The 21,262-nt window shown below is 41.1% G+C and overlaps 1 protein-coding gene across 2 annotated transcripts; it reads right to left on the bottom strand.

Annotated features, from left to right (window-relative positions):
* Nucleotides 1-10,855, bottom strand: LOC109137608 (transferrin receptor protein 1). 2 transcript variants are annotated; one of them, XM_027285222.1, is made up of 17 exons: nucleotides 10,588-10,855; nucleotides 7,817-8,030; nucleotides 7,051-7,234; nucleotides 6,654-6,879; nucleotides 6,446-6,568; nucleotides 6,233-6,328; nucleotides 5,799-5,938; nucleotides 5,561-5,712; nucleotides 5,332-5,451; nucleotides 4,451-4,536; nucleotides 4,268-4,331; nucleotides 4,089-4,156; nucleotides 3,886-3,953; nucleotides 3,572-3,662; nucleotides 3,191-3,412; nucleotides 2,913-3,071; nucleotides 1-2,147 (listed from the first exon to the last, which is right to left on the bottom strand). In XM_027285222.1, the coding sequence occupies exons 2-17, from the start codon at nucleotides 8,022-8,024 to the stop codon at nucleotides 1,905-1,907; spliced, it is 2,250 nt and encodes a 749-aa protein (XP_027141023.1). In that variant the 5' UTR covers nucleotides 8,025-8,030; nucleotides 10,588-10,855; the 3' UTR covers nucleotides 1-1,904. The 2 variants fall into 2 exon arrangements, with proteins under 2 accessions (XP_027141023.1, XP_027141022.1); XM_027285221.1 differs by lacking the exon at nucleotides 10,588-10,855 and adding an exon at nucleotides 8,589-8,740.
* Nucleotides 10,856-21,262: the final 10,407 nt, after the last annotated feature.

Below are 21,262 nucleotides of genomic sequence, written 5' to 3'. Positions count from 1 at the left end.
TTGTGATGTGATTGTTTATTGCAGCAACAGAAACGTAAAGCTAAGCAAACTTGTGTACAGTTTGAAAAAAAAAAAGCATTGTTATTTTAACAATTTCCAAACATTTATCCAACATTTGTGACAAAACTTGTCAAACAAATTCTGCAGATTAATTCCTACGTCTACATCCTCTTAAGAACGGGTTTGGATTTTTGTGATGACCATTAGAAATGCAACTTGTAGCCCAACAGATCCGTTTAATTCACTCAGACTACTGATGCATCAATGCTTAAAGGATCATTAAAGAGGGCTACTGATGTAAAACTAATAAAGTTTGTGTAGTTTTTCATAAACAAATCAAAAACAGTGTGACCATATTTAGCAGATTAGCTAAAGGAGGTCCACGTGAGCTACTTTAACATTCAGTGCAATTTTGTAAGATTTTGTCATTTGTCCACTTTTTTTTACAACTTTCATTCTTCTGGTAACTTTTTTCTAAAAAGGTGTTTTAGCATAACAGGCTTTTAATCCAGTAACTTGATTCTAGTAGACAACAGAAAAAAGAAAGAAATACATAAGTGTCAAAACAAAAACAAAAAAACAAAGTGGTGATCTTTACTGAACCACACAGCTGTAACCAGTGGTCCCAAACATGTTTGTAACATTTCTTTAAAGCCAAAGACCTTCCATGTTAGTTACATATGAAGCCCAAAGAAAAGACAACACATTATAAGCGTTTGATTAAAAATGAGACACTCAGAAAATGTAAAGACCTGCAGCATCTTTACCTCAAAAAGCAGACAAGATGAGAAACATTTTTCGAGGACCTGATGTTAAAACTCTTAAAAAATCTTTCAGCTTTGTGGGCTGAAGCTGCAGACTTGGAGGAAACTAAAGAAGGTACATTAGCGCAGAAACGTCATAGAAGCGTTCTGAAGATGCACACAGCATGTGCATGGTATAGCAATGTATTCATTATGTACACATTATGGGAAACACTGTTCCCGATAAAAAAAAAACATCCACCCCTACAGTGAAATATGGAGGGCACTGACTCCGATACAGACACACACTGGTAGGCAAAAACTACCTTCTTTTTTTACATTATGGAAGACACTGCTCCCGATAATGTCGAGACGAGAAGTGTGCATGGACCAAGGGACCGGTACTGACAGTCAGCCAAAAGGTGTTCAGTAAGTTCGATATGGTCTTGCCTAAAGAACCAATCCAGTGTCAGTTAGGTAGAATTTGATTGTTGGGTTCAGTACTGGCCGTCGGTCCACATGTACACTTCTTTTAGCAGATGCTGCTTTTGTCAATTCGACAGTATAACTGTCATAATTATGGAAGGCACTGCTCCCGATAATTATACATTTGTTTTTATAAAAGGCGATAAAAAACTATTTATAGTGAACCCTGCCACTGATAAATAAATAACAATAAATAGACGTATGGATTCTGTTCAAGTGCCACATCTCCCTTAAGTTTTTGAAAGGCCTACGGATTTGCTCTCATGCCAGGAGGTGGACGATTCAGATAATTAACCAATTCAGATTTTTAAATAATTTTTTTTGCTATTGTTGCGTGTAATTAGGACTTTGCTTAAAAGATTAATGCAGCAGATGTGTTAAGCAACAATCAAGATGTCCAAGATCCATTTCTGTGTATTTTGTGCATCACAACTGTTGTTATGTTATTGTAAATTAATCTTCAGTCCTTTTTTTTTTAAGCAACTTCTCAATCTCTGACAGTGAGTTGAGCTGAAATGTTGAAGATTACAGAATAGAGGTGATATGACTGTGCTTTTGGTATACATTTAGAAACCGTGACTGTTGGTGAATCGTCACAGCCTACTGGTTTTCACACTGCTAGTCGTGATAAAAAGGGTCAAACCTTGAACAAGGGAGGAGGGCAAAAAATACATTTTAGATTTCATTATCCAAAGACCAGATGTCCCCTGCTATAGTGTTGGCACAGCCCTGAATGGTCCAGGTTGCCAGGGCGAACTGGTGACGGAACAGGTTGGCGTCTGCCTCAGGGTTGTCAGTCCTGAGGGCTTCCAGGTGGTTGGACAGACCCTTGAGAGTGTGAGGAGCAGACCCCAGCAGGATATGACGGAAAGGACTCTCTCTGGGAGACACATAGGGTGACAGGAAGTTCCTTTCCACCTACACAAACAAGAAGAGGAACACGGGATGATGGAAAGAAGAAAATTAGCAATGCTTTCTGAAGAGTCACTGGATTATTGTCTTGCTTTCATGATTAAATTAATTAAGTTTCTTTATTTATCTGCTTAATTAAGACTGAAGGTACAATCTCAGACCCCATCAGTTAATGGCAATGATTTAGCCACTGGGGGCAATGACCAATGTTTCTGGCTATACCAGAAGCCATCTGAAAAATGAATAAAGGATATCAGATATCCAGGGCGAGATTTCTCTACAGTCCAAGTAGCAACTTGATACGTGAGAATGACAAAGACGCATTTCTGCTGATCTCTAAAACACATCTGTATATGAACGCATGAATACTTCAAATCCAAATCGCTGATGAGTTCCAAGATTGTATTTCTGCCTTTTTTGCTCTCCGCATGGACTGTTGGAACCAATGCCCGCTGAAACGTGACGATACTGTACGGACCACAAATGGGAACCAGAACATTTCCAGCGCTAAAATCTTGCTCACTTGCCTACAGATTCTACATTCATGTGCACATATGTCTAGAGAGATTAGTGCCATCTCATTAGAGTTGATTGACAAACTCACAAAAGGCCATCCCATTGCGTGTCAAATGCAAATTCTCTTGTGAAGATACTCCACAGGAATTAAGGCATATTTAGAGTTGACAGGACTACATAACCACAGAATTCACATGAAATATTACTGTTTTTGCAGTCATCTAATGGATGTAGCCAAAGTTGTGGAGGACTTACCGACATGATGCGGTCATTAATGATGCGGCACATTTCTATGTCTTCCAGGTCGCTGTTCTTGATGTCTCTTGCCAGGCTTTGAGATGCGCGGCTGTAGGAGCCATGGGCCATGATCAACCACTTCACTGTCAGGGCCTTAGGCAACAGCTGGGGATGCATCTGCAAGCATACAAAACATGCCAAGGAGTAATTTAGTGTTCTGACTCTTTAAAGCAACAACCCTAAAAGCAGAGTCAACTGTTCAATCCCAGACGGAAAGAAAACAACTGGACACTCACCTTCTTAATCTTAAGAACTTCCCTGTTGATCTGAGCCACCCGAGTCCGTATATTCTTGTCATAATTCATCAGGTCCATCCGCAGCAAATGATCATGGACCAGCCTCAGCACCATGTGACCTGCAAACCGGGTTGCTGTTTCAGCCAGCTGAGGAACCTGGTTGGATGTGGCAGAGTTCAGTTTCTCCCGTATGTCCAGCATTGTGCCAAAGTACGGATACTCCTGATAGGAAAAACAAATATGTGTTGAGAATTACAGTGAGGAAAGAAACATCCCAGAATGAACCATGCTTTAATTTAATGGCTAAGGGTACAGTTCATTTACATTGAGTATTGGCTCAAAAAAGACTAACTGAACTTCTAGTACAGCAGGATGACTTACTGGATTAGAAGTGAATCTAAATGACACTGAAGGAATGCCAGAAAAGGCGAGGAATGGATATGCAGCATTATCCAACTTCATAGGCTCCAACCTGGAACATAAACACATGCAGGAGCTTTAATCTGTGATTTCTCTCAATGTAGATAAATATTAGGAAAAAGATTAGGTATTGAACAATGGCCAAACTTGAGAATGACCACTATCCTACACATGCCAGCTGTGGATGGGATACTGGTGTGAAAAGCTTAGACATCATATTGAGTTATAAACACTGCCTAGACTCTGTGGATATAACCGCACCAACAGCGACTTACAGATTTTGTTCCCAGTTGCCCTTTGCAAATTGAGAATAGAGAGGTGTAGCCTGGTTTGTGTAGTTCACCTGAGGGGAAGACAATTGTACATTACACCATAACATTTGTCTGAACTGAAAATAGTATTTAATAATAATAGTGTAGGATTGTAATAAACATTAAGTCTGATTCACTAAAAGTCCTTCTGGCCCGTTGTGATTTACCTCCTTCAGAGCGCCCTCGATCAGGTTATACATCAAGGGACTGGCTGCCACTTTAAATCCATTCCGACCTGGAAAAGAAGATTTTAGTTCAGTCATTCTGAAAAATATATATAGTATGATATTGTAGTTGGAGAGTGTTAAATATTTATTAGCCTAATCTAGAAACCTGAAGCAAATACCTGATACGACTCCATCCAGGTTGATGTAGGAGAAGGCCTTCATGCTCAGAGAAGAAAGATAACCCTGGATATAAAATACAAAATTGAATAAGATTTATTTAACACCGCTTACACTTCATAAATGATCAAGAAAAATGCAGTTGAAACAACCTTCAGTACAAAAATACTTGGTGCAATTCTCACCTCCAACCACTCAGTGGCGCCAATGCTCCCATACTCTCCAGCACTCCAACTGGCAAACACAATGCTTCTCCTTGGCTTGAATCCGTCTGTCAAGTGGAAAACAAATGCACAAAAAAACAGAAAAGATACTCAGATTCTGACTTAGCATATCATATGACTGCTCGATGAATTCATAATGACATCAATATTATTTTAGTTTTAGTTTTTTTTTTTGTTTTTTTTTTTTTGTTCTGACATCTCAGGTGTCATGCCAGAACTGGAGCCAGGCGAGCAGACCATATAATCAGAATCAGAATCACTTTAATTCGCCAGGTATGTGAACACACACAAAGAATTTGACTCCGGTTTCACTTTGCTCTCTTTGTACAAACAGATTTTTTTTTTAAACGTACATATAAATAAGAACAAAGACAAAGCTATGTACATGTAAAAAGGTAAATAGGTAAATATATATATATACATAAATATCTGTGTGTATAGACAAGGATCTTTTCCTTTTTGGTGCAATGGTGACGGTAATCAGGCTCAGCAGCCACTGCCGGACATAATGGCAGAGACGAGGAAACTGACGACAGAGGAAGATAAGAAAGGTGGCCTCATTTTTATTTGTTGGCATGAGCTTTGTAAAAGACGGACGCCAAGCTAGGCTTGGACTAGTAAGTAATATTAGCTGGCTGCTATGTCTTGTGCTGTTGCACTTTTTTGATGTTTGATTGTTAGCAGAGTTGTCAACTCTTATGTAAAAAGTTACTCAAGTAAAACTGAAAATGGGCATTGCTTAAAAAAAAAAAAATTAACATCCCGACTTAGTTGTAGAGCAGAAATACTTTTTACTCATGTGCATGTTAAAAACTAAACATCAGCTGCCATCTGAGACTCACTGTTCTTCACCATGTCCGACATGGAACGTGCCAGCTCAACAAGGACACTGGTCCCGACAGTCGATGTAGCAAAACCTGAACCCCAAGCATCCCTCTGGGCACCAATAACCATATATCGATCTAAAATAAAAGATAATAAGAAGACATTCATCACTCATCTTATTTTTCACTACACTGAATTCCTGATCACAGTATCTCTCTCTCTCGTTAAATTAACATCTCATTGTACCTGAATCCACAAAGCCTTTGATGACCCCAAAGACATTTATAATCTTCTTCTCAGTAAGAACATTGTTGACTTCCACAGTAATAACATCGGTCTCATCTCCCAGTTTGGTGACGACTCCCCAACCTTCAGGCACATTCTGACCCCCCAGCTGCCTGTGGGATGCAGACAATGAGCATTATTCTGTTAATTATTGTTATGCCTCTTGTTTCAGTTGGTCCATAGGATATGTAAACCTTACCTCAGAATGTTGGTAGCCATGCGTGCTGTGATGGTCTGAGCCAAGATTTTTGGCAGGCCTGAAGACTGGACCGGTGGGAACTGAGTGTGGTTGAAAGAGGGGAAGCCTGGTGTGTAGGGATCTCCTGAACCCAGGTGAACCTGCAGGAAATATTCAGAGTAAGGTTAGACTGACAGACAGACGTTATATCACAATTTTGCTTCCCTTCTTTTTGACAGAGCGCCCAAATGAAACAATGCAGGAGAAGTGTTCCCAATTCATTCATTTGTGTGTTCTTTTGCCCTGACAGACTTGATTGATTTTTCTTCCTCATAAAACATTTGCAGTCCTCTGCAGGCTAGTCGAGCATAAAGTACAAACTAAACAGGGAATCGATAGTCAACACAAGAGACTTAATATCAACATTTCTCCAGGGGTAAACTGTCCACACTCACATGTCCAAAGAACTGAGTGGTCTCATCAGAAGTGTAATCAGCAGAATCTGGGTAGATCAACACAGCAGAGGCACTCATTTTGGCAGCATTAGCAACCTGTTAAAATGAAGGAAATAAAAAGCAATTAAAAAAAACAAAATGTAACTTGTAAAAACATCATACTTCAGAAAGAAGAACGTTTACAGTAACATTAAACATTATACTATAACTCACCTTCTCAGCAAAGCTGATCCTACCAGCTCTGACCAGCATGACCCGGCCACTCATGTTGATGTTCTTGTCGCGCAGCATCCTGAAGTCACTTTCCTCCCCGTAATGTGCATACAACACGGCACCCTGAACACCAAACATAACAACATTACCATATAGTGCTTTTCTTACTTAATTTAATTTTTTTCTCCCTTTTAGCTTTTAAGTTTACTTTTACTGCTCCATTGCCACTGTATGACAGAAATCCATCTAGACGCTCCTCACTTCCATTCTTGAAAACAAACTTGTTGTATCCAGAAGCTGGAGGGTCTTGAACCTTAACAAAGTGCTCATCGGTCCAGCTGTTCATGCCGTACTCTTCAAACCTGTTGAGCACCTTGTTCCCCAAACTTTCATCTCCTGGAGAACCAGCTCGGTGGTTGGCAGTGGAAAACTCACTGTGAGGAGGTAATAAAATATGAGAGGGGAGACAGGAAAACAGAAGATGATGACTCACCTTTTAAAACTGTAAATTATGTAACACATGTTGTGTATCACAGTCTTTTCAGAAAGAGGCCAACACTGCCTCACAGCACATTGTATGGGCAGTGTGTGGGGTTTATATTTACCCGAGGACAGGTTCAAATTTGGCTGGAGAAAGTTTTTGTGCAAAGAGCTTTTTGACATCATCCCAGTCCATGAGAGGGGCAGCACCTGTCTCGTGTTCAACAGGTCTTTCAGAAGTGGGCACAGAGGCTGCACAGTTTGGAGCACAGTCTTTCTTCCGATAAACCAGATAGCCAATAAAGTACCCTGAAACATAAGTGGTTCAAATAAGGAACAACCGGGGACAGAGAGGAACAAGTACAGCATTTTTATTGCTATATCACCAAGTGACCATGACAGTATTTTACAGTATGCATAACTTACAGTAAATTACATTTGATTGAAATAACTACTACATGCAAAGGCCTGACCCCTAGATGCTAAAAAGTTGCTCAGAGAGAGATATGGTCAAATTTAAGCTAAGTTTTTACATGATTAAAAAGCCGAAATGATGACAATTCCCCATGAGCCTTCAAGTTAAATTCAGAGCCAAAGATAACACCAGGTTTCCTTCTTGTCAGCTAGTGGAAAACCTCCTTCTGAGGAACTCCTGGTTGAGCTGTAAAACATATTGTAATATCCAGACTAAAAAGATCACTTATTACTTCTGTGTCATCAGGAGACACAGTCACTTAAAGCTGTTTGTTATCAGTATAAGTGTAGATATCACACCCCCAAACATATTAAAAGGTGGTTCTAAGATTGATCCCTGAGGAATCCCGCAGGTTATTTTTGAGTGATGCAAACTTGATACAAAGCCAGCTGCTCCATTCAATGACCCTGTCTTACCGATGGTAAAGATGAGGACCGTGGCAGCTGCCATGAAGCAGAGACTCTTTGTGGTCTGTCCAAGGTTTTGAGCCATGTAGGGTTTGCCTTTGTGTTTAAAGTGATCTCCTACACCATTTCCCCCATCCTCCTCATCCATGTTGGATGACAACTCCATCTGGCTGTTATCGCCTTCCATGCACTGGTTCAAGCTAAGATGTGGCTCCATATTTACCTATAATGACAGAACAATGCAGGAGAAAAATATAGTTTATTTATAGTTTGCTTATTATATAGTGAAGAACAAATGATTGCAGGACATAAGCTGGAATCTATGACTAATGGGGTTTTGTAAGAGGTGTTTTTATAGAATTAGGACAGAATTAGGACATTGGTCTGAACATAAAAAAAAATCATTCTTAAATGTTCAGACATCAGCAATACAGTATTGGTACCACTTTCTAATAAGCCATACTTCAAAAAAAAAAAAAAAACAGTTTAACTTGAAGGGTTAATTTAGGTGGACCTGGTGGTTTAGTGTAAAGTCTGAAACCAGCCGATGCCATTTACTTTTGCGATGGCCTATTTTTTCTTGTTCTCCCTTTCTCTGTCATCGGTGAATCAGAACATTCAAATGGCAAATCATAGTTACACTTTGAGGACTAAGCACATGACACATAATCTAGAAAAGCATACCGTCATCATGTGCTATTATGATCAAACACATTTACTAAAAAATCTATATGGATATTGCATGTCAAACAAGTGACAAGTGATAACAAAATTAACTTACGGCAGCTGCTTTTTGAAACCTGAAGAAGACTAAAAAGGGACACTATGCAGTAGATCCTCTACAAGCAGGAGAAACTCCTTGCTTCCGCAAAGTAGCAGCTGGTGACTCAAAAAACTGGGGAGGGCAGGAAGAGCTGTCTCTGTCCTGTCCCCAGCGGTGGACAGGAAAACCCATAGTGTCATGTTATTTTGCATTAGTTGGCTCCTTTTCTCTTTCTTATAATCAACGAAAAGAGAATAACCAGTAAAACAATGGTTTACAAGATTATTTAAAATAACATAATAAAACTATTTAATGATGTCCCACAAAATGCTGTGCAGTGTTTATTGATTTTTGCCTATAACAGTTTTACAGTGTTTCACAAGCAGACAGCAAACATGAGCACCAACATACCGTATGTCAAAGCAGCCACAGCAACAACACAGGCAAGAACACTAAAACTAATTCATGAAAACCACAGATCTACCAAAGATAATTTAATCAGCAATGTGCTCGTACATATGAGACACCTGTCACTGTTTACTGTTAATGGAAAACAGCTGTAAATCAAGGCCAGGAGAATACAGTACTGTACTTTTAAAAATATAGACCTATAACCAAATCACACATTCTGTTGTTCTAATGGCCTATATGTGTCACTGTACATGACAGTAATTGCAGTTATCTTACGGCACTGGCTGATTTGAACTCTCTGGTTCTGTCTGACCATGTGCCCTGATGTCTTTGGTCACTTTGATTGAGGGGGACACTCTAAACTCACTTGTGATAGATCCCACCTGCCTTACCTTAATTAGAGTTGGAAATAAGATTGATTGTAGTATTAAAGACATGTTTAGACAGTAAAACTTCTAGTACAAATGCCAGTGCACAATGCATATACAGTAAATCCCAGTAAAAAAGGGGAAAGTCTTTATAAGTTTAACTGATGTTTTTTTTTTCTTTTAATATGCCTGATTTTAGGGCGTGCTGTAGCCCCTCTGGAATCCCTACTTCCACATCAATGGTTGTACACTAGTATTATAATCAGTTTATAGGTACACGTGTTAGACTAAGATTTTAGACAAGGTTAAAGAAACCTCAGCAGATAAAAGTGAAAATTGCTTTTTACTGTTAAACTTTGAAGTGACGCTTAAACATGGAGGTCACATTAAGCAAAGCTCATGTTTGAGTGGAGGTGAAATAAAGGGAAACATGCAAGATGTTTGCTGTATTCAATCTTAAATGACCATGCTGTGTCACGAGGGATTAAGGAACCATGCTGTGCTGAATTACTGGCTTCTTTACAACAAAATACAGTCAGTATGTTCTGCTTTTGAAATCTGCATTCCAGTGCAGGAAATCTGTTTGTGTTTTTTCCTGCGTGATTCCGCACACTGTCCATGTCGACACCCAGGGTTGCCAGATATGAAACACATTTCACGCAAACACAGCATGCTGCAGACATAAAACCACACTAAATGGATCAACAAAGTTAATGTTAGATTCTGCCCCATCTAAAAAAAGCTCCATGTGCAGAAAGCAGTGGTAAAACACAGGTGAATAGTGGAGATGCATCTGAAAGATGAAGACAGTTCAGTCAGAGCCCAGAAGGACCCAGAGCATGATCAAGATTTCAGTTAAAAAAAACATAAAGTCATACACTTTGTATTTTAGATCATCTCCACCAAAATTGTACCCGTCTTTTTATTCTTTTTGATACTGTAAGATTATGTTGTTACAGAGATCCTGACCCACAGTGCAAAGTGGAAAGTGACAAAGGCATTGTGAAAGTCACCGACCCTACGCAGCTCTCACTGCGGGAGACGGAGACTGTTTTCCGGGAGATAGTGCGTCGGTAGGGGGGGCTGGGCATTTCCTCGTTACTTTTTTCCTCTCCTAAAAGTTTGCGAACACACTACCTACAACACCCCTGCAGAAAACTACGAAGACATTCAGTAAAAGTCTCGAAATCACGTCATATAATCATCATCAATAAACAGCGGAGCTACTCTGCTCTTACTGCCAGAGATGGTGCTGCTTTCCCGGGAGAAGTGAGCCGTAGAGTCCGTAGGGAGGACTGACCGGGTCACGGCGACCTTTCCATCCAGGCTCCAAATTAACTGATCATCTTCTCATAAATTGCCCCAAAACACGGTCTACCACCACATCAGTGTGGTGTGGGCTGAAGTGCGGATGTTTCTATTTTCCAGATTTCGAGAGGGGAGTTTATTTGTGCCAACCACTGTGAAAGTGGGAGTAACTTCCTCATCGTCTCCTCGTCTCTCTCAAAACAACCCAAATTAAACTTCTTGCTGTCTTTATATTGCAGGTTCATGAAATAAAACAGTTGTACTCATGTAGGTTCAGTGTCTTCAATGTGGCAACCTGCATGAGTTTCCAATCCGGGAAGTGAGGGAAGACACTGCAGGACCAATTTTAACCACTAGATGTCAGTGTTAAAGTCAAAGTAACTGAGTACATTTACTCCAAACAGTTTTAGTACTTCTTCTTCTTCCACACTGCTGGATGCATTCATGAAAATCCACCCTGTGACTTGTATCATTTTTTATTGTGGGTCGTTACACTCATCAGAGTTTATTAGTTCCTGTAACAACAAATAATAAAATGCTGAATTATCATTTTTATTCTCACGTGTGAATCTGAATCTGTTTTCTGTCACTGGGTGGATTTTTCTCGTCGTGGACGTAGTCTCTGAGACTGCTAAAACCTGGACGTAGTCCCATGACGTCCCCGCAGACGTCTAAAACCTGGACGTAGTCCTCTGAGACTGTCTAAAACCTGGACTAGTCTCTTGACGTCCCCGTAGACTGTCTAAAACTGGACGTAGTCTCTGTGACGTCCCCGCAGACTGTCTAAAACCTGGACGTAGTTCTCTGAGATGTCTAAAAACCTGGACGTAGTCTCTGTGACGTCCCCGAGACTGTCTAAAACCTGGACGTAGTCTCCATGACGTCCCCCAGACTGTCTAAAACCTGGACGTAGTCTCTGTGACGTCCCCGCAGACTGTCTAAAACTGGACGTAGTCTCTGTGACGTCCCGCAGCGTCTAAAACCTGGACATAGTCTCTGAGACTGTCTAAAACCTGGACATAGTCTCTGAGACTGTCTAAAACCTGGACGTAGTCTCTGAGACTGTCTGTTATTCGTACCTGTCGATGAACTGTTGATGAGACAGTGAAGAGCTGTCCAGCACGTCAATGCTGCAGGGACCTTCATCCTGTAAGCTCAAGTCTGGATCTGAGGACATGGACAGACACAGAGGACACAGAGGACACACAGAGCTTTGACCGTCAGGTTCGGTTTGGACTCGTTCATGTTCGGGACTGTTCGGCTGTCACAGTATATGACAGCTGAGCCTGGAGACATAAATGAATGAATGAACATGAAGCTCACAGTGTGTCTGTGTGGGGACTCACCAGCCTCCGTCAGCTGACAGCTGCTCCACCTTCAGCACGGCCACACAGAGCAGCAAGAAGCGGGAACATGTCGCTGACACCAACCTGTTCAGCTCCATCCACACCTGAGTTTGTACACGTCACTTCAGCCACTTTCAGGGGGACACACCTGTCAGCACACCGACACACGAACCGCCTTCTCGCTCCCTGTCAGCCAATCAGAAAACACCACATTATGACCGGGACGTGTGCTGCGTTCACGGAGAATCTTTTTTGTGAGCGTCATAATTTGATATAATTCACCATAAATCCAGACACTGCTGTTACCCTGAGAGTTTATTCAACTATTGAATTATTTAAGAACACCGAGGAAGACAGAGAGCTTCTCTAAAGACAGATAGATAAAAAATAAAAGAATAAAAACACAGAATGGGACGAGGACACTTAAAAAACAGATAGACAGGTCGGTAAGGTGCAGTGGCAAGATGATGATAATAATACTGATGATATGATGGATGTTATTGTTAATAACGTATACAATAATAATAACAGCATATAAAATTATAATAATGACAGTACATAAATAATAATAATAATAATAATAATATATAAATCTATAGACAAGACACATAGAAATGTGTCATATGTTTAGCTTGTGCAACGTGTGCATTCATACATAATTGCAATATATATGTGACACTAAAGACAGAGGCAGATGAGTTATAAGGTCTGGTTGCAGTTATGCAATTAGTCTTTAATTAGTTTTTAATTAGTCTGTGTGTGTGTGTGTGTGTGTGTGTGTGTGTGTGTGTGTGTGTGTGTGTGTGTGTGTGTGTGTGTGTGTTTCAATAGTTTCAACACCGAAAGCTTTGCTCGTTCTGCCTAGTTACGGTTGCTAAGGCGCTAACTGACAACCGTTGCCAAGGGGCGGAGTTTAGCGACGAGTGGCTTTGATGTGACTCGTGACGTCATCCACAGAAGGTATAAATAGGACAAGAATCCCACAGGATTCATCTTTGTTGGGATTGTTCAGAAAACTTCCAGGATACACCGAGGAGCGAGCAAGAGCACACACACACCATGAGTTCAGGAAAGAACAGTACGATGGATCTGGAGCCTCCACAGGTCTCAGCACAGAGGATCCAGCCACTGGTCGACTTGCTCCTGGCCCAGCTGACGGCGACACAGTGGGCCAAAGTGACATCTGGGTCAATAGACAAGCAAACTGAAGGTGTCATCACAGACATGTGCGTGTACATGGTCAACGCTTTGTGTGAAAATGTTCACGAGGCGTTTGAACATCGCGTCGCGCAGTCAAAGAGCAAGACTGCAGAAAGCCCAGAAATGATCTGTGAGAAAGACGTCCAGATTTACTGGGGACCTCCATCACTGACGCCTTTGTGAACGTGACTGGCAGCCCAGTGTCCAGAACCAGTGCACAAAGACTGACGGACCTGGTGAGCAAAGAAGTTACAGAGAGGGTCAACTCACCGGAAAAGTGAGCAGCGGAGGCAGCGAGTCCAAAACACCGGCAGACTGCAGACATCGTCAAACACGTGATCAGCCTTCTTAGAAGCTGCAAAGCCAAGATGTCATGTGCATCCAGGTCAGAGAGTCCATATATGGCATCTGAGCGCACAAGTCCGGCAGAGGCGAGATTTTCGGGAGCAGACTCCAGCTTTTTGATAAGGACCAGAAGACCGCTGTCAGTAGGAAGCTTCATGATACGACCACTGAAGCGTAAAGCAGATCCTACTGGAACACGTGAGTGACCCTGAAGTGAAATTTAATGCTGACATTTCACAAGAGGAACATCTGCAGATTGTCAACAGCATTAATGAAGACACAGATGAAGCAGCCAGTGAAATTGCTCACTACATTTGGAGCAACAGAGAAGAGTTGGGACTGAATAACGATGGCACACCAAGACCAGAGGCCCAGTCCAGCAGGTTAAACTGCTGGAACGTCGTGGCAAACAAGATCAAAACCCTTTTTGCCCGCAAATTTGCCAAGGAGGCCATCGCCAGCTTCATCGTGAAGCTGAGGACAAAGTTGAACTGCAGGAAGGCATCACTGGATGTCCTGATTCCAGCAGCAGACAAAGTGGTGCAGGACATGATCCCAGAAAACCCTGACGAGTGTACCTACAAAACCATGGCCACCTGATCAACAATGGCCAACATGAAGTGCATTCGCAGCAGTGGGACACATCATATCTGAGAACCTCAACGTGACCCCGGAGCCACGAAGGTAAATCATGTCACGATACAAAATGAGGTAGACAAGTTCATGAAGATGATGCGGAACTGGCTCAACCAGCAGAGACAAAAACTGACCAAAAAGAACAACCGCGTGGACGATAGTCTGAAGAAGATACGGGAAACGCTGGAACTTCCAGAGCTCCCAGAGGACATCGTGACACCTGTGGAATCAGCAGCGCCTTCCTCCGGCTAGTCAGGTGTATGGTGATGAAACGTCTCAACCACACCTGTACCTGAGTTAGATCACCATCCATAACCGATAAACCAGGTGATGAGACGTCTGTACTAACACTGTACTGAGTTAAGATCACCCCATCCAACCGATAAACCAGGTGATGAAGACGTCTGTACTACACCTGTACCTGAGTTAAGATCACCATCCATAACCCATGAACCAACTGTCAGCGATGAAGGTAACGCTGTCACACCTGTGTGTGATAGACCGCCATCCATCGCTGATGAAGACGATGATGACTCTCACCCAAGTTTGAGTTGGTAGCACCCAGAGTCACTGATGAGCCAGCTCTCAGTGACAGCACCCGACCAACTGAACCAACTGCAAGACTGTACCATGTGCTCGTGTGTACCGCAGTGGTACCGAGTGTCTGAAGAACACACAGATTTCAGTGTCTAATGATGAAAGGAAGAAGATCATTTAACTCTGAAAGACATGCTGTGCACAGGCGATATAGACTTTAATCTATCCAGCTAACAGGACACCAGATAAAGAAGACAGCCAGGCTGTGCACAAGGATCTGTGTGCAAACATGGGCAGCAAAGGCATGGTGGTGGTTAACCTGCGGTTAGAGGACTCAGACATTTACAAAGATTAGAAGACCTGGAAAGACAGCGGAAAGCCAAAAAGAACAACACAAGACGCCACCACCCACACAGGTGAGCAGCCATTCCAACGCGCCCAGGCAGCGAGTGGACTAAAAACAGCGCAAGTCCCGCCCGTACAACCGGGGCTGCGCAACTGTGAAGGCCTGCAGGGCGGGCCCGGCTCGCGGCTCGGTCCCACAAAAAAAAAAAAAAAAAAAACACAAAGAACAGAAAAACACAGGAACATCGGGCCAGTGGAGAGCAGGGCAGTTCGACTGACCGGAGGAGACGGTGTTCACGGACGGGGGCCTCCGGGGCTTCGGCCCCTTAAAAAAAAAACATCAAAGAACACAGAGACCACCCAGCGATGAGTTCAGGGCAGGCTGGACCTTGACCTGTGGCTGTGAGGAGTTTACAGTGTTCACGGTGTTGCGTGGTTCTCCTCCGAGTGCTGTCTCTCACTTTTGATTATTCATCAAAAAAAAAAAATTTTTAGCACACTGCCTACCGCCTGAGCCTCAACCAGCACGGGTCAGGGTTAGGTTATAAATCATAAAAACAATAACAAAAAAATATATTTCTGTTTCCAATCTTCTTCTCATATTTGTAGCACAGATGTTAGCTGTGCAACTCAGACTAAAGTTCTGCTGATTAGAAGAACAATCGTATTTGAAAATAACGTCCTGATTTCTGTTTTATAATAAACATAAATTGAATAAGTTGGTTTTTGCCTGGTCGCTCACACCAACAAACATAGGTTGTCCGGGACTCTGGGAACTGTGTGTGACATTTTACACAATTTTTTATTTATTATTAAACATAATATAAAATAAAGGTTTTGTGCAAACTCTGCAGACAAAATGAAAAAATAATCTCAAAACTAAACAGTGAACAACTCTTCAGTTATCATGAAATAGTTTTGGTCCTTAAAATCAATATTAAATTGAATATGGACAGCAAGAAATGACAGCATAATAAATAACTGGGTCGTTCATTCCACTGCAAGACACAGAAAACACTGCTGTGACTTTTTGTCTTCATCAAAGTGCCAAATAAAGAGGGCATTCATATTTTATTTCCACACAATGATTTGAAAGGAGACGATCATAATGGCACACAGTGAAAACATGTAGGCTGCAGTCTAACATGCAGTCGTATATACCTCCTGCCTGGAATGAATGTAAAACTGAAATAAGTCCAACAGAGACAAACAGACATATATTCACCAACAGATAACTGTTGTTTTAGGAGCTACATTGGAGACTTCCTTCTGGGCTTCACAATTGTGAGGATGACCTTCAAACATTTATTGATGTATGAATATCACTCATCCCTACTTGACTGTGCGTGTTCAGCCTGGACATGACGCAGGTCTCCTGGTCCTACAGGTCCACACAGGGGCCTGAGTGTTCAGCACTGTGGCCCGTGGCAGCTCTAAGCTCAAGGTTCAGTTCCAGGCGTCGACCCCGGTTGCTGTGTTGGCCTGTGTTTACTCCCACTGTGTTGGTTTCTCCTCTCAGGTTTGAAACAACAGAAAATAGAAATGAATTGATTCAGTGTGTTGTCCAATAATCAGAAGCAGTGACACAATCCACAGCAAACACAACAGTGGTTACAGAGGACGACCAGCAGGTGTCGCACTGTGTCAGAGAGATGTGGAATGTTGGCAGCTCCACAACAAACAAACAAACAAACAACAGATAATTAATGCAATTACCGTCATTTAACTGCATCATTATAATAATCTCTTATTTAACAGACATCAAGTTTAAATACTCGATCAGCTTTAAACAGCTGTTCTGTTCACACTTTCTTTGTTGTCTTTTCAATCATGTCATTTTTATATCTATGAGAACTTTTCACTACACCACTTTTGCTTCTTGACAAGCAGAACCTGAGGAGTGTGAGATCTGTCTCATGAGCTGTGACCAATTTCTCTTTAACCTTATTTCACAAAATGACTGAGAACGAGCTGAACGTGAAGATGGTTGTTTTCTGTTTCCTGGACTTCTTTTATCATAAATATTAGTGCTGTCAAAAATTAGCGCGTTAATTTTGTCGATTATATTTTAAAGAATTAACGCGTTAAAAAAATTAACGCAATTAACCGGTTTTGTTTACTTCCGGTGGCGGCCGCCATTTTGGATGTGGCAAAGTAGAGCTTTGTTTCCCAGATATATTAGTGTGTTTGTGTTAATGGGTGTATAAGAGGCATTAAACTTAAAGCCCTCACGGAGACTGCGCCCTGCACGGTCGCCCACATTGCCCACAGCTAAAACCGGTCCTGCTTGTATTAGTTTTACGGGCAGATCTGCCACATCCAATAGCGGACAGTAACGTTATCGCAAGCAACGGAACCAACCTGCTCAATGAGGCGTTTATGTGTATGTCTATGTCTATCCTAACTAAGGAGAGTCCTATGGTGGAAAGATGGATAAGGACGGACTTTTAGGGGGAACATTTCATTTTAAACAGTTGTCCGACGGCTCGTGGACAAAACAAGGCACTTTGCACAGTTTGCAAAGCCGAATTTAAATTCCACAGAAGTAAGACTTTAACATATCCCCCCCCAAAAACAAAACACCCAGTCTACACTACAGGAATGTGGCACCCTCAGGTATATTTCCTCATTCGGCTTTTTTCTATTTGCAACTGTGGCCTATGTGCACCTTAAGCCAATAAAATGACTGAATTTAAATATACTTGTGGTATTCTACAATTAATTTGAGTAATTTTAACATAAATAAATATTCATTAGAACTTCAGTCTCAGAAAAAATTCATTTAATTTATGTGAACATTTATTGATAGATTAATCGCGATTTTTTTTTAATCGATTGACAGGCCTAAATATTTCCCAATGTGATTTTGCTATTGTACTCATGGTAGTTTCGTGTCTTCAATGTGAAACCTGCATGAGTTTCCAATCCGGGAAGTGAGGGAAGACACTCCAGACCAATTTAACCCACTAGATGTCAGTGTTACATTGTCCCTTTGACATTTTTTCTAATGGACAATATAAATCAACTATATTATCAACTTAAGGTTTGTCTAAGATATGTTTAAAATAATAGTAATACTTTTTCCCCCTTTTATTATGAAAAGTAAACTAAGATTTTCACAATGTGTGAAATTACTTGGAGAGGATTTCCCAAATTAACCTCTCATTTAGTTTTATATAAATCAAGGTTAACCCAGAAGAGTGACACATGCATTCAATCATTTAGCCTACAGTCATGAACCAACAGAGTTTAACTCCACTAGGCAAATGTGACCTCAAACATCACGACAACTCACCAGTTGGATGTGATTGTTTATTGTGTTTGCAGCAACAGAAACGTAAAGCTAAGCAAACTTGTGTACAGTTTGAAAAAAAAAAAAAGCATTGTTATTTAACCAATTTCCAAACATTTATCCAACATGTGACCAAACTTGTCAAACAAATCTGCACATTAATTCCTACGTGCTACATCCTCTTAAGAACGGGTTTGGATTTTTGTGATACCATTGAGAAATGCAACTTGTAGCCCAACAGATCTGGTGTTAATTCACTCAGACGTGATGCATCAATGCTTAAAGGATCATTAAAGAGGGCTACTGATGTAAAACTAATAAAGTGGTATGTAGTTTTCATAAACAAATCAAAAACAGTGTGACCACATTTAGCAGATTAGCTAAAGGAGGTCCCGTGAGCTACTTTAACATTCAGTGCAATTTTGTAAGATTTTGTCATTTGTCCCACTTTTTTACAACTTTCATTCTTCTGGTAACTTTTTTCTAAAAAGGTGTTTAGCATAACAGGCTTTTAATCCAGTAACTTGATTCTAGTAGACAACAAAAAAAGAAAGAAATACCGAAGTGTCAAAACAAAAACAAAACAAGCCAAGTATACGTCCTTCAAACTCTGGAAGTGCAAGTACGTACGTAGAAACTCAGCTCCATAAAGCAGTCATGAAACAACAGAAAAAAGCACAAAGAAAAGAATGAACACATCAAAAAGTAAGCAGTCTGTCTTTCACACCGCTGCATCATTAAAACACAAACCCTTGCAGAGTGGTGATCTTTACTGAACCACACACCTGTAACCAGTGGTCCCAAACATGTTTGTAACATTTCTTTAAAGCCAAAGACCTTCCATGTAGTTCCATATTGAAAGCCCAAAGAAAAGACAACACATTATAAGCGTTTGATTAAAAATGGAGACACTCAGAAAATGTAAGGACTGCAGCATCTTTACCTCACCAAAGAGACAAGATGAGAAACATTTTCAAGGACCTGATGTTAAAACTCACACTATCTTTCAGCTTTGTTGGGCTGAAGCTGCAGACTTTGGAGGAAACTAGAGAAGGTACATTAGACGAGAAACGTCAGAAGCGTTCTGAAGATGCAACAGCGTGTGGCATCGTATAGCAATGTATTCATTATGTACACATTATGGGAAACCACTGTTCCCGATAATAAAAAAACATCCACCCTACTGAAATATGGAGGGCACTGCCTCCGATACAGACACACACTGGTAGCAAAAACTACCTTCTTCTTTTTTTACATTATGGAAGACTGCTCCCGATAATGTCGAGAACGAGAAGTGTGCATGGACCAAGGGACCGGTACTGACAGTCAGCCAAAAGGTGTGTTCAGTAAGTGTACGATATGGTCTTGCCTAAAAGAACCAATCCAGTGTCAGTTAGGTAGAATTTGATTGTTGGGTTCCGTACTGGCCGTCGTCCACATGTACACTTCTTTTAGCAGATGCTGCTTTTGTCAATTCGACAGTATAACTGTCATAATTATGGAAGGCCTGCTCCCGAAATTATCATTTGTTTTATAAAAGGCGATAAAAAAACTATTTATAGTGAACCCTGCCACTGATAAATAAATAACAATAAATAGACGTATGGATTCGTGTCAAGTGCCACATCTCCTTAAGTTTTTGAAAGGCCTACGGATTTGCTCTCATGCCAGGAGGGGACGATTCAGATAATAACCAATTCAGATTTTAAATAATTTTTTAGCTATTGTTGCGTGTAATTAGACTTTGCTTAAAAGATAATGCAGCACACATGTTAAGCGCCAAGTAACGACAACGATCAAGATGTCCAAGATCCATTTCTGTGTATCTGTGAATCACAACGGTTGTTGTGTATTGTAAATTAATCTTCAGTCCTTTTTTAGCAACTTCTGAACTGACAGTGATTGAGCGGCACATTTCAGCACAGTATGAAATTAGCTACCAACATAAACCAGCTCAGGTTTGAACATGAGGCTTCAGCAGCAGTGGAAATCCCAGCAGTTTTGATTTGTAAAAATTATGGTAAACAAATGGAGAGTCATAAGCTTATAGATCACAATGCCCTTTTGTTTTTGTTTTTAATCTCCGAGCTGGCAAACAGAGGACCGAGATACTGTGCTGAAAAAGCATCACTTTCACTACATTCATCAAACACCAATTTAAGTAGTACTGCCACATAACATGGCCGCTTGAAGGTAGTCGTTACTAGCACCAAAGTATTCATAATGTGGTATTTTAGTACCACATGGTAAAACGGAAAAGAGATCAACTTTTTGTTAAGGCAGAAGGATTATGTACGTTTGATCACTGTTTGGCTTTGTGGAGAATTTCAGAAAGGAGGGAGATGGGGCAACTCATGACTGAAATGTTGAAGATTACAGAATAGAGGTGATATGACTGTGCTTTTGGTATACATTTAGAAACCGTGACTGTTGGTGAATCGTCACAGCCTACTGGTTTTCACACTGCTAGTCGTGATAAAAAGGGCCAAACCTTGAACAAGGGAGGAGGGCAGAAAATACATTTTAGATTTCATTATCCAAAGACCAGATGTCCCCTGCTATAGTGTTGGCACAGCCCTGAATGGTCCAGGTTGCCAGGGCGAACTGGTGACGGAACAGGTCGGCGTCTGCCTCAGGGTTGTCAGCCCTGAGGGCTTCCAGGTGGTTGGACAGACCCTTGAGAGTGTGAGGACCAGACCCCAGCAGGATATGACGGAAAGGACTCTCTTTGGGAGACATATAGGGTGACAGGAAGTTCCTTTCCACCTACACAAACAAGAAGAGGAACACGGGATGATGGAAAGAAGAAAATTAGCAATGCTTTCTGAAGAGTCACTGGATTATTGTCTTGCTTTCATGATTAAATTAATTAAGTTTCTTTATTTATCTGCTTAATTAAGACTG

The sequence above is a fragment of the Larimichthys crocea genome, chromosome XII (assembly GCF_000972845.2).
Source record: "Larimichthys crocea isolate SSNF chromosome XII, L_crocea_2.0, whole genome shotgun sequence".
NCBI classification, from domain to species: Eukaryota; Metazoa; Chordata; class Actinopteri; family Sciaenidae; genus Larimichthys; species Larimichthys crocea.
This window is presented reverse-complemented; position numbering and strand designations above follow the sequence as displayed.